Source organism: Psittacula echo (assembly GCF_963264785.1).
Source record: "Psittacula echo genome assembly, chromosome: 2".
In the NCBI taxonomy this organism is placed as follows: Eukaryota; Metazoa; Chordata; class Aves; order Psittaciformes; family Psittacidae; genus Psittacula; species Psittacula echo.
Genome location: NC_137737.1, coordinates 104,010,442 through 104,025,376, shown reverse-complemented (window position 1 = coordinate 104,025,376; position 14,935 = coordinate 104,010,442). Strand labels below are relative to the sequence as shown.

The 14,935-nt window shown below is 35.8% G+C and overlaps 1 protein-coding gene across 1 annotated transcript in view; it reads left to right on the top strand.

The window, feature by feature from the left end:
• Positions 1-14,935, top strand: part of LOC308218203 (cadherin-7) — a gene marked incomplete at its 3' end in the record, with an annotated part of 82,289 nt that overhangs the window by 33,437 nt on the left and 33,917 nt on the right. The window contains exons 3-5 of the mRNA XM_080611961.1: positions 5,288-5,407; positions 7,553-7,720; positions 9,145-9,332. Coding sequence (XP_080468087.1) covers positions 5,288-5,407; positions 7,553-7,720; positions 9,145-9,332 — 476 coding nt within the window. The remainder of the gene's footprint in view (positions 1-5,287; positions 5,408-7,552; positions 7,721-9,144; positions 9,333-14,935) is intronic.

Here is a 14,935-nt window from a genome sequence, read left to right as displayed (position 1 = left end):
GCACAGGATTATAAATCCAAATTAACTATAAATCTAGGAGAACTATAACCTTTAACCTAAAGGGTAGCTATGAGAGTATAATGATTCTGTATTTTATTTGACAAATATTTTAGGACATTATCTAAGGCTAATTGAAGTCAATCTTTTCTCTTATTTGAATTACTTTGGGTCAGGTTCAAATTATATTTGGGTCAGGCCCAATTATATTGATTATCCTGAACAGGGTAAATACCTTGATGGCTTGTAAATCCATTCATAACAAAAACCTCAAAGATAAGATTTATCTGAAAATCACGCGGGTTTTTTGTTGGTTTTTTTGTGGATTTTTTTAAAGTATGGCTCTTAAAAAGTCTAGCAGTGTTATATTTCAAACAAAAAGATTTAAAATTATAGCTTAAAGAATATTAAGAGTGTTCCTGTGAAGTTGAGCTGAAAATAGCTGATGTAAGATACTGATCTGTTTAGCTTATAGTCAAGGGAACTGGGGATTAAAATTCCAGTACCCGATATAATTTTGGTTTTGTTTAAACTTCTCTACTCTTCAGACATATCAACTGCTTTGCAACAAATATCTTTCTTGTCACATTTATTATTTCTGATAGAGATGGATAGAAATATTTTATTTTTATACCAAACTGGGGAGGGGGGGAAGGGGAAATCTTGTTATCATGCTTAAATCTTTGGTACAAGTGGGCAGTGGGTTTAGAGACCCTGAATGAAGGGAGAGTGTCTCCAGATACAAGCCCCCTCTGCTTCACCTTATCTGACCTTGCCGTTGGGCTGGAACCAGTCTTGGGCTTTGTTCCCAACTGAAGGTTACCTAATGAGGCTGTGGGAGGACAGGGGGATGACGAAAAGGATAGGGTCTGCCTCCAGGTGCTGTCTCTTCTTCTTCACACTCCTGAAAGGAAAAGGCTGTGGAGGTATTGCTGCATCAGGTCTGGGTGAGGGCCAGTGGCGGAAGTACAGAAATACGAGAGCCAGGCTGGGCTGCTGCATGTAAGAGTTCAGCAGGTATTATGGATAATTTGATAGTAAAAATGTTTAATATTTATAGTAGCAACTGATGTGATGCAGAAATGTGATGCCATCATGGAATTGTCTTGTGTATTATGCCTATTATGCATCATTAATTTATACCAGCCAATGCTTTTAGTAACTGACTGCTTTTAAAGGCCTATTTTTTCATTTGGTAATGTGGCTATAATTTACTTGGTAAGGGTTTGTGCAGTTTCAAAAATAAGCATTTGTTAAGTTCATCTAGTTTTAGAAACCAGTTTTGCCTTAAATGATTTCATGTTAAAAACAGAGTCACATAAGCATTCCTTGGGCAAACTCATTTTAAAAGTTTTGCAAAATATCACACAAGGGACTAGCGAGATTTTTAGAAAAAGCCCTGTGCAGAGGTTTCTAAAAGAATAAACTCAGATATTTAAAAAGAACCTTAACCTCAAAATAAACTTTAGCAATCACTTTATCTGACCCTAACACAAAAAAGGATGGTCTCTGCAACTTGTTGTAAACATTGCTGAATTGAGAATTGGGTAAATTAAAGTACAAATATTGTTCTAAATTCACAGTCCACTCTGCAAAAACTTCTCCCTTCTATTTGCCCTCATATCAGAACTTAAAAAGGTCAAGTTCTCAGATTGCTGCTATTTTGTGATATCCACTACTGTCTATTAAAGTTTAGATTAAAAATCTAAAAATGATAGCTTAAATATTCGGGGGGGGGGGGGGGGGGGGAACCAAACCAAAAAAGAACCAAACAACCAAACCATTCCTCCCCAAAACCAGAAATCTGCGCCAGCCATCCGAAATTCAGTGTGTTAGTTAGTTAGTTAGTATCAGTAAAGAAATATGCTGAACACCCTTTGATAAGCAACACTGATTTTCCTCAGTATTTGCTGCAATTGCTGAAAAAGTTTATGTAGTTGTCACGTGTAGAATTCTTTTTAATGAACTGATATTCAAGTTTGTTATAAAGACATAATTGTAGAGAAAAATAATTGTAAAGGAATTATTATCTGAGAGGGAAAGACATGTTGTCAGTAAATAGCTCCTATTTATTTTTTCAATCCATATCAAATACACAACTTAAGAAATAATTAAAGTCTTAGTTGTGACACTACAGGTTATAAGAAGTCATTAATGAAAGTCACGGGTGGGTATAGTGTCCTATTTACACCTGCAGTCTTAGGCTCTGAACAACATTGCCATAAACAAGATTTACTGGGACACTCATTTAGTTGGATAGAGTGAAGGTATGGTGCTATTTGTTGACTGTCTCATGTTGCCCAAAAGCCCTAATCTTGGACATATGTATGGCAGCGGACTACCTGTGTTATGAGGTAGGGCAAAATGTTCAGGAATAGAAGGAAGACTTAATTTCAATGCAGGAACACAAACTCTCCCTTTGTAGTTGGAACTACGATGCAATTACCCCATTTTTCCTCAATCTACACATTTTTTGACTATCCATGAGTATCTATAGAGCTTACGTGTGTATGTGTTTGGGGTGTTTTTTAAAAGAAAATAAACATATGAATTTGACATCAATCCATTGAAAAAAAAAATTAGGACATCTCTGAATTGCAATAAACTTGAAGGAATTCCTGCTCTTCAAGAGAAATATGCTTTCTCTGGGAAATTCTCTGGAAATCTTCGCATACTGATCTTTCCATGCCTAATGTTTCCTTGGAACTGATTTTCCATATGTAGGACTTATCACATAGTTAGCAGGCCTTATGTTAGCTTGCATATTCTTTTTAAAAAATATATTGTGCAAAAATCTCCCTCTAGGCACTGAACTTCTGGAAGCTCAAAGTTTTTTTGTACAACTGGTAAAGAAACAATGACAATAGCAGATGCTTTAAAAGATTTTTCTCACATGATGCTTGAGAAAAAGCTATTAGCATGAAGGAACAAGAAAATTATCCTTGCTTTCAGTTCCTGATTATGCTCAAGAGGGATGAGTGCAGAAAGTTTTGGTGTTAGAATTTCTACCTAAAATAAACCCACCACTTTTTCTAAAGGATCTTTTTTGTGCTTTAGGAGAGAGCCAATTAGATTCAGACACTGACTTTATTCATCTCACAGAATGTAGAGGGTTTGTTTGCTACAGCAATAGATTTTTACAGCAAGCAAGCACTTCTAAGCATGCAGGATTTCCAAAATGTCTCTGTTGAGGTTGCAGAGTCTGTAATTTCTTTGATCTTGTATTGGTCTGGAGTCCTTGACAGCAGCAAGAGCAAGGAGCAAAGATGTAAAAGTGTGTGAGGTTTATAAGCTCTTTTGCAAATATTTACACACGTTGTAAGCTTCATTGGCATGGCTTAGGAACTTTGTAAGTGTGGTAAGCCTGGCTTTCACAAAGAACACACGATGTCAAATAATCATTATGATACCCTTGTACTCAAAAGCTGGAGAGACTCTGGCAAGTTTAAAATAGGCCCCTGTATGAAATTACATTATAGAGTGATCTGTAACATCAGTTTAACATACTGAATCAAAGCAAAGTAACTAAACTTGTGAACAGAAAATTGATGTATTTGAAGTCCCATAACTGATAAATGACTTGATGGATTAACCAAAAATTTTCTTTTTAAACTTTCAATCTACTTAATAGTTGCATGTGAAATTTCAGGTTGAGAATAACTTTTTCTCTGTCCAAAAATATTAGACAGTCCACAAGAGAGAAAAATTGCATTAAAATAGAATTACAATCATAATACTTTGTCATGGATACTTCAGGAAGAGAAATCAGGAATGTGGGTTAGCTAGGCCATAGCTTAAGTGAATAAGGTTACCTTACGAATGATCATTTCTGGTCAGAATTCCTTCAAGCAGATCTCATATTTAGTAATCTGTACCATTTTATGGGGGGCTGTACTCAGTCCTCTCCAAACCTTCAGCCTGGTCCCAGGACCCATTAGTGATCCTCTACATAAGTGAGAATTGTAAAGCTGAAGAAAATGGGCAGAGGACATACTAGATCAGACAAAAAGAATTTCAGAACTTTGTCTCACTCATTTCCCGAAAAAGTCAAAATAAAACTGACCAGAATACAACTTCTGTTATGTTCACCCTGGACACATGCTATTGCAGGATGTTCTTAAAGAGTGATTTCTAGATTCTCTGGTCTCACTCTCGCATGTCAAAAATGTGTTCATTCGGAAAATGAACATTCTACATTTAAATGAACACTTAACAAATGCTTTTCTTTAATCTTGTGTCTAAATCCAGTTTATGAAGGGATCTGATCTGCTGCTGAAGACTTTTTCTGAGTGTTTGCCAAATTGCTACAATATTAATTCGCAACCTAACCTCCAAATGGGTCCCTGGGCTGTTGAATGGAAGGTCTCAACGCTCCAGACAATCTGCCTGTGAGAAAAAATAGCACTTTCTGGCTGCCAGAGGTTGATGACCACGGCCAAGGCTGTGGCTCCCAAGTGTTTTATCATTTTCTCAGCATACATCACAGAAGCTGCTGTAAAAACAGAACAAATAGGAACTGGCATTGAAAGTATAATGAATAGGATCTAGATACAAAATGAGATCCTCACAAAATATATCCTTCTTGCTAGCCAGTTAGACATTTCACTTTCTTACTCCTGTCAACATAGGGACATTTCTTGCTCAAGAAATGTTTATGCAGCAGATTATTATTACAATTGATACTGAAGTATTGCAGATTACTGAAGGAAATGGGTACTTTTAAAAGGAATTTGGAGACAGCTCTCACTACTTTTCCTCTGAGCTGACACAAATATTCTTCAGCCATCTTTTCAAAAAAGGATAAATAATTTTATAGGTTACAATTAATTATATATATGTATGTACAATTCTTAAAATATATAAACATATATGTATGCATATTTGAATCTCTTAACTATTCAATGCAATTTTAGCATGCAGACTTCTCTTCAAAAGGAAGCTATTACTGTATTTCATACTTAAGCAAACTTCAGGCATCACCATCATTTACGAAATATTGTTCATATACGCTCTACCAACCAAAGACAGAGGTAAAAAGGGGGAGCTACTGAGTGAGATGTTCTTTATTGCTGTGAGCCAGACGCTGAGAATGACAGAATGCCATAACAGCTGGTACTACAGGTTTACAAAGAGGACTTTAAATTTTAAGCTGAATTAGCATGGAAATTATGAATAATTGTGAAAACACCACCTCATACTGTTTCAGATACATATTGACACAGCACATTGAAGAAGTATAGTTCATATTTTTGGATCTTTTATGTACACTAGTCCCTTAAACATTTTGCAGGTACTTCTGTGGTACAGGTGACAGCCACTGATGCAGATGATCCTACTTATGGCAATAGTGCTAGAGTGGTTTACAGCATATTGCAAGGACAACCTTACTTTTCTGTGGAGCCAAAAACAGGTAAATTTCCATAAACTGTCTGCAGTAATGCTGGGGGAGGGGGTGTGAGAAGTGCATTAAAACTTGCTAGGAACTTACTAATGTGGTCTTGTGGATAATTGAATAGATTTATATTTTTGTTGCTATTTTAACCTGTTATTTTCCAGAATAGATCATGAAATTGATACATCTGAGCTATGTGATGAGCAGACATTGCTGGAATGGAAACTTTTATCATCTTGTCAATCTACTAGCTCCATGATCTGCTCTTGTTGCTTGTCTTTCTGATCAATGAAACTTTCAAGATGCTGTGAACAAGATTTTTTGCAGGTGTTTGTTTTAGAAATACCTAAATGTCACATAGTCAGATTTCCTTCAGTATAGATTTATCTCTCCATTCTACTTTTTAAACTGGGGCTTTGTTGTGGGAAATATATTTTTTCTTTATTAGTTTGAAAAAGAAAGCATGGAACTTTCTATCCTTATCTGATATAATATTTCGATGCCACTTTCAAAACATATTACTGGTGTGAGGTTTTTTTCCCTATTTTAGTGACATTTTAGGAATATTTTAAGCCACAACAAAATGCAACCTTTACTCATCTGCCAGTTTAATAGCTATTACCCATTCTACTGTATCATTCCACAGAATAGAAAAGTAGGTTCTCACTCTGCTCAGTGGAGTTTGGTGCCTGAGCCTTCACTTACACCAACATGGAGAAGATTTATACTTTTTATTTCAGAGAAAGACAAGCTGAGCAAAAGAGAAACAAACTGTTTACCCTATTTATCATAACCTGCCATGTGAATCAGACCTGAATCCCAATGGTATGACGAAAAGGCAACGCTATTTAACATCTGAACTTGCAGATATAAGTAATATAATTATCTTCATATTGCAACAGGTCCACAACAATGTGATAGTTTCTTCTAAGTTAAAATCTTTAATGGTTGAGACTGAAAAGTTTGCATACATTTTCCTTTTGATGTAATACTCAGATTTCCTGTGTGCATGATAATTAGCTTCCAAATCATTGGTTAACATTGCCTGGCAATTTAACTATGATAGAAAAGCCAGCAGACCAGAAAAAGCAGTGTAGAAGCAATAACATTATAAAATTGTATATTAATTGTGTTTTAACATTGCTTGTAAAACTGACACAATAGTGCCAAACAGCCTGTTTGTGAAAAATCTTTTAAACCCAAAGATGACTAATGGCAAGTCCTGCATTCATAAGGGAAGAAAGAAATAAAATTCTAACTAAACATTCAACAACTATCAGGCAAAGAGATATGTGTCCCAATGCACCTCTCTTTTATTTAGTTTGTTCGTATTTTCTTTGCTGCTGACACTAAGTGCTGGTGGAGTAAACGGTTGCTTCTCTGGAAATCAAAGTTAGTGGCTGTACTATGTACTGAGCATGAAATATTCATAAAGTCATCACATTTGAGAAGGCATATTTATTTTCTGATATATATCAACAGAACTGAAAGGATAGAACATGGAGCTTTCATCTTGTTTTCATTTCAGATCAATTAACTACAAACTGTTTGCAGATCATCAAATGGACAAAACAAAAGCTATTTCAGACACTACAGTATTTCAATTAATAAATAATAAAAAAATCTGTATTATACTAATGCTTTAGCAGTGCATATTGTTAGAGCAAATACATGCTCCCAGTAAAATGAGATAATTACATAGATATGTGGAGTGTAGTATGATATAAAAATTATTAAGAGTTAATGTAGTGAATGATTATTCAAGAGATTGTGAAATAAATCTTGACCTTGTAGTCTTAAAAATTAATACAGATTATTCTTTTTCCTAGCTCTAAAAAAGTAGGAAATCAAACACAAAAGATGGCATCTTCCAGGGAAGGAAGTGTTACCCAAATTATTATGAATTTTATAGTTCAGTGAAAAGGTATTCAGAAAGCAAATTCATATATGACATTACCCAAATAAAGTTGTACTAAATAAAAATTGGTGGGTTTTGGTGACTAAAAATAAGTTCAGCTCCTAGTCAAAAACTGAAATATTAGTGTTGAAATTAATTCATTCTTCTCTTGTTGCAATCACTGCTCTGCAGCTACCTTTTAAAGGCAAACCCAGCTTTCACAGTAACGTATTTGCTTGTGCAGCCACTGACATGTCTTACTGCAGGTGTTATCAAGACTGCCCTTCCGAATATGGATAGAGAAGCCAAGGACCAATACCTGCTAGTTATTCAAGCAAAGGACATGGTTGGGCAAAATGGTGGATTATCAGGGACTACATCTGTAACTGTCACTCTGACTGATGTTAACGACAACCCACCTCGCTTTCCACGACGTAGGTTACTTTGTAAAAATATGACTTGTAATATTATTTGTAAACATTGTTATTTTCTTTACATAGTGCTAGTTCTAAAAAAAAGAGTGCTTAGCTTCCATGTTAAGTACTTTGTGAATCACTGACAGCAAGGTATATTATTATTGTTGTTGTCATTATTATCATTATCATTATTATTATTACTACTACACTGGAAGAATCTTTTTTCTTTACCTACTGCATTTCAGATCATTTAGAATGAAACGATGTGCAGCAGGTACATTTATTAATGTATTTTACTTGCTCTCTACAAATAAAGACAAAAAAAAATATACACCTTAATAGATATTTAGCTCTTAGCATTTAAACTTCAGAATGCATAGTTCTTGACTCTTAATTCTCAATATTCCTTTGGCATTTTTAGCAAGATTTAGCCTGTGCATAGGGTGTTTCCCAAGATGTTACTTGCAGAAGAACCAGAAAGTTATCTTCCTTCCATTTACTCTCTTTGACCAGGGTAATTCTCATCCTAAACAAAGAAACAAGCACAACAGTATGCTCAAACCTGAAGAACTCAGTTTATTAAGAGCATTCTGTCTGAGGTGTTTTCTTCTTAAAGAAAATAAGTCATTGCTAAGTAGAATCAAAGTAATGTGAATAATACATTCATGTCCTCTCTAGCCTCACCTCCAATAATATAAAAAAAATATATCTGTATGCAATAGATTATTTCAAGCCACAAACTTATTGAAATAGTAGACTAATTGAAGTTATTTTTGAAGGTGAGGGTGTTATTGGCTACAGATTGCACTCAGATACCCTTTTGATAGCATATATATAATTTGCTACTTGAATGGAAAGCTGTAATTATCAAGAATGCAGATGATGTACTTACTGTTAAAGAAATTAATATATAACTATTTCAGGTCATATTCAGATTGCAAACTGCCTAATCAAGATGCACAGCTATGAAATAACAAGAGTTTATGCTGCTATTATTTGACTTAATTCCTTTGTTTCCCCTTTTATGGAAAACAAAGTAAAACATTTTCTGCATTGGAACTCTGTAGCAGACATTCACCTCATGATCTGCACTTAAGTTTTGAATTATGTTTCTGCATCTTTGCCTTGTACTTTTCTCATCATAAGAAGAAATTATGGCCATAGTAATTAGAGTCTGTCATAAGGAAAACCTAGCAAAAAAAGGAGCAATTCTATTTTAAACTGAAGAATATATTCTGGTAGCCCAAGTAAATATTCAAGTGTTTTAAAAGAAGGTAAAATTTAACACGGCTGTTTTTTTGGTAAGGGGTTTTGTTTGTTTGGTTGGTTGGTTTTTTTTTCTGTGGGTTTTATTTTGGTTTTTTTTTTTTTTTTTCAATTTTTTTAGCCTACAGTCACAGTAGGCTCTAAATTAATTATTTATTCTTTTTTCCCCTCCACAGGATCATACCAGTATAATGTCCCAGAGTCTTTGCCAGTGGCTTCTGTGGTGGCCAGAATAAAAGCTGCAGATGCGGATGTGGGACCTAATGCTGAAATGGAGTACAAGATTGTGGATGGTGATGGTTTGGGAGTATTTAAAATTTCTGTTGACAAAGACACTCAGGAGGGAATCATAACAATTCAAAAGGTAAGTTTGACTTTTCTCAGTGATTTCATCTGTATTTGTATAGGATGAGGGCAGGCAATGAAAATACAAGCTTTTGTTTCTAAAAGCCTTATCTGCTGTAACAGTTTTCATTGGCATATTTCATCTGCATTTCTGTGAGTTTGTGATTTTTAACCTTTTTAATTTAAAATTATTGTGTGTCTTTTTGTCAATAACTGTATTGTTTTTTCTGGTTTCTTTTTTAAAGTTCCTGCACAAACAAGTTAGGATGGGAAACAAAGCTTTCATCTCATTTGTCCTGGTAATAAAGAGAAAATGTGAAAATATATTTTACAGTAAAAAATGCAAGCTCCAAATGCAAAATAAATCCCAAACATAATTAAAACAAAAAAAAAAATTATATTTCTTTGGCTGGTACTGTCCTAGTCAGAAGGCACATATTACTAATGTTAAAATTACATATAGAATCATTGAATCGTAGGTTAGGTTAGGTTAGGGTTGGAAAGGACCTTGAGATCATCTACTTCCAACTCCCCCTGCCATGGGCAGGGACACCTCACACTAAACCATGTCACCGAAGGCTTTGTCCAACCTGGCCTTGACCACTGCCAGGGATGGAGCATTCACAACTTCCTTGGGCAACCCATTCCAGTGCCTCACTACCCTCACAGTAAAGAATTTCTTCCTTATAGCCAATCTAAACTTGCCCTGTTTAAGTTTGAACCCATTACCCCTTGTCTTATCACTACAGTCCCTAATGAAGAGTCCCTCCCCAGCATGCTTATAACCCCCTTTCAGATACCAGAAGGGTGCTATGAGGTCTCCATGCAACCTTCTCTTCTCCAGGCTGAACAGCACCAACTTTCTCAGCCTCTCTTCATACGGGAGGCGCTCCAGTCCCCTGATCATCCTCGTGGCCCTCCTCTGGACTTGTTCCAACAGTTCCATGTCCTTTTTATGTTGAGGACACCAGAACTGCACGCAATACTCCAAGTGAGGTCTCACGAGAGCAGAGTCAAGGGGCAGGATCACCTCCTTCAACCTGCTGGTCACACTTCTCTTGATGCAGCCCGGGATATCGTTGGCTTTCTGGGCTGCAAGTGCACGCAGCCTGCTCATGTTAAGTTTCTCATCGACCAGCACCCCCAAGTCCTTCTCTGCAGGCCTGCTCTGAATCTCTTCTCTGCCCAACCTGCAGCTGTGCCTGGGATTGCTCCGACCCAGGAGTAGGACCTTGCACTTGGCATGGTTAAACTTCCTAAGGTTGGCATCAGTCCATCAGTCCACAAGCGTGTCAAGGTCCCTCTGGATGGCATTCCTTCCCACCAGTGTATCAACTTTGTGTATCAAGTGTATCAACCGAACCACACATCAGCAAACTTGCTGAGGGCACACTCAATCCCATTGTCCATGTTACCGACAAAGACGTGAACAAGACTGGTCTCAACACCGATCTCTGAGGTACACCATTCGTTACTGGTCTCCAGTCAGACATTGAGCCATTGATCATAACGATTTGTGTACGCCATCCAGCCAGTTCTTTATCCACCAAGTGGTTCATCTATCAAATTGATGTCTCTCCAATTTAGAGACAAGGATGTCATGTGGGACAGTGTCAAATGCTTTTCACAAGTCCAGGTAGATGACATCAGCTACTCTACACCTGTCCTTCAGTTCCATAGCCCCATCACAGAAGGCCACCAAACTGATCAATAAAAATAATTGCTTACAAAACAGTATCGTATAAAAAATATTTCAAACCCATGGAAATATTTAAAGAAATATTGTTTCTTCTTAGCTTTCTATATGTACAGTTAGAAAAATATAATTTTAAAATTGAAAATTGTGTTTATTTTAAAAATATTAAATATCATCATTCTTACCTTGCTACAACATATTTTATAGTACCTTTTTACAAAAAAAATATATGCTGAAATATTTTGCAAGAAAAATTAAATTTTGAGGTTAACAGAAAAAAAACAACCCAAAGCAACACCTTGATCAGAAAATCTCTTCTCTCATTTCACACTCTTAATGTGTGAATTCTTGGCAGTGTTAATACTGAATCTGTGGCGCTAACTCTACTAAGCAATTTAATACCCCCTAAAATGTGGGACTGACTTGGCATTTTAGAAAAAGTGTAAGTATGTTCCTGAATAGGGACCTATTGTAGTTAATATGATTCCATAGCAAATTTTTCTTCCCTTTATACCCTTTAATCTTTGTAAATTTCACTTACCGGTTGTAGGTTTTTTTGTTTTGGTTTGGGTTGGGTTTTCCTCTTCTAGTGCATCAATTTTAGCAGGGCCTATTGCAATAGGACAAGGGGTAATGGTTTTAAACTAAAACAGGGGAGATTCAGGCTGGATGTGAAGATAAAATTCTTTACAATGAGGGTGATAAATTCTGGACCAGGTTGCCCAAAGAGGCAATGAATGCCCCATCCCTGGAGACGTTCAAGGCCAGACTGGATGCGCTTCTGGGCAACTTGATCTAGTTGAAGATGCTGCTGCTCATTGCAAGGGGGTTGGATTAGCTGATCTTTGAAAGTCCCTTACAACCCATACTAGTCTCTGATTCTGTGAATTCCTTTGTAAAGCAATATAAAAATTCAGTACATTTCTCCTTTGAAAGAAGTTAATACTTCATGATGTTGCAAATCAATGGGCTAATTTTCTGATTTCCTGAACACCTTCTGAGAGTGAATAAGCATTTATAGATGTCACAGTAAATGGAGGAGACTCAGCACCTTTGAAAGATCAGTCATTAATATATATAATGTGAATAATTTTTTTCAAGGCAAAAACTTGGAGAATAAGTATATAGCAGGCCATCCATAACAGTGTATGCAGGTTAAATGGGCTTCAATCACCGAGCCTTAGCTGCTAGATCACTACAGATTTGGGCAATGGTTCTCCCTGCATGATAATGTGTGCTTGTTAGTAAAGAGTCAGGGAATAAATTAGATTTGTAGCCTGGAATCTGCCTTAACATTTAACTATCCACACATGATGTTCTGTGCACCTCTGACTGCAGTTAACACCCTCCTTTTCATGCCCCTGAAATCAGCTGAAGCATTGAGGAACAGCTCAGACTTGAAATGTATGCCCAACTTTTTTAATTCCTGTGTATTTATATGTTCAGGTGACATGTCTGGGTACACATTAAGCAGTAAAATTCCAAAGCAAAAACTTCTGAAAATGCACGCTTTGGTTCTAAACGCAGATGGATGCTTTGACTTTGCACACTTTTGCTGCAGCCGTACATACAAATGAACAAGCTAGGCATGAGCATCGCTGCCAGTGTCTCTGAGAAAATGAAGGCACTGCTCCATTCATTTTTTTGCTGGATGTTGTGGAGAAAGTGTGTCACTTGGTTATTTGAGTTCCACACAGAAACTGAGGATTTTACATTCTGTTTTTAGAAAGATAACCATTTTGAGATAACTTGAAAAGCTGACTTCCTCACTAGAAACTAAGACTTTTCTCTTTTTTTTAACACATAAGGCTCATCAAGTAAAAAAAGAAAAATTTTGTAAAAAATTTTAGACAAACGATATGCAAGAATTCAATGAGCAAAGCAGGACTTTTGTATGTTCCAAGTGGATGGAATATGAAAGAAAATGCCAGGGATCAGCAAAAATTGCAAATAAATTATTTATCTATATAAATTCAGGAAAACAAACTTTTGTAAAAATAGAGAGATACAGAGAATCTTGATACTAGAAAATTATTGTGGGTTTGGGTGTTTCCCAGGTTTATGTTTGTATAATAGACTTGACTAATTCATATATTGTTTTGAAAGGTGGGAAATCAGTGAATGAGATATGGGTGTGTTTAATATTTCGTTTGGTTTGGGTTTTTTTCTATGCACATTTGAACACATTTCTGCACCCAGTGACACAGAGATTTCAAAATATCAAAAGTCAGCAGAAAAAAATAATGGATTTACTCTAACAGTGATATTCATCAAAATACAGAGTGTATTCTTCCTTCATGTGTATCTCTTCAAATAGTAGTAGTAGTTCTCATTGTTTTATAGCCCTGGAAGGACTGAGGATTACACGTTCCTGAATATGCTAGTACTGTTGCTGCCTAGCACCCAATGTCAGTATATCCTAGCTATTAGACTAAGCCTCAGTTCAAGGTAACATTTTGACAATAGGCTGGTACTCATAATAACCCTCTTGACCATACAATACCAGATAAGAAATACTTTAGCTGTTTTCATCCACCTAGTCTTTATCCCTCCAAAGAGAAAACAGTAGGATTGTACTACATTATGCCCACAACTAAGGATTATATATGTACCATTGTACAATATTCGCTGCTATGTGCTTTCTCATACACTCGTGACAACTTATTTGCTTTTGCGCTGGTAAAGATATTTGAATAAAAGTTAAATGAATTAGATGTGAAATTCATGTATTCCAGCAATTTTCTTAAGTACAAAAAAACTTTTTCAAAATTTTCTTTGGGACAAGGACTAACTTTTGTTTATGAATTTATGGATTAAATAATAACAGGAGGTTAAATCTGGGTAGAACTGGTTTGTGAGATCAATGAAGCTAGAATTTCATCATATGAAAGGAGCTAGTAAAACTCAGTATTTAACCATTTACTTGGTTATTTGCACTAAAAGATAAAGTCTACCATCTTCACCAATACATTAGCTGAATTCAAATGCAAAAATTTTGTCCAGCATGTATTTAGGATAGTATACAAAAGCAGTTAAGTTGGTTTTAGGATGCCAAGCTCTATTTCCAACCTGCAAAAGATATGAAAAATGCTAAAAGACAATCTTTTGCAGCAACTGATAAAACAAGTGAGTGGGATCCATAAGCGCAGTTCAGAGCAGTATTCTCAGCTTACAGGATGGGTGGGTCAGTGGTGGGAAAACTAGTGAGGGTCTTTTCCTGTAACCTGCTATGTTCACACAATTTGTCGCCTAGTAGTTTAAGTCACTGTGAAAACCTTCCGCCTTTTTTCTTCTTTTCCAACTTTCTGTCTTATTAATAATAATAATAATAGTAATATACTGTGATACTGTGATATGAGAGAAGTTCTCACTTGTCAAGTGAAATAGAAAAACAGCTCTTCCTTTGTTTTTATCCTGTACAGAACAGTCTAAAGATACCACCTACTCAAACTTTGTGCTAGAGTTCTGATGTTGCAAATAGTGTTAGAGTTTGGCTATTCTCCATCCTGTAGGCACACTCTCTGTAGTGAATTCCTAAGTAAAGATAAATTAGATGTGTAAGTTACTTTTAAGCAGGATTTAGGAAAACAACCATCTTAGGTGATTGTTTCAGAAAAAAGAAGACGAATATTTTGTACAACTTTTAAAAAGAATTGGGTATTTATATTTCCTAGAAGTATTTGAAAATTTTATCCTGATTCACACTGTGACTCAGTTCTCCATCTGTACAGTAGGATCAGTTCCTTCCTGTGGTTTCATTTGTAAAGTACATTCTGCTATCAATGCTCTGTTAATAAGGGCTCCCACAATTTGCATAGATACACTTCACAGTGATGAGAGTATTTGGAAAAAAAGTGTAATTTTTCTGAATATATTGAAGTTTGAAAAAAATGTATTGGATTTGTCTCTGTGGTATTAGCCTTCAA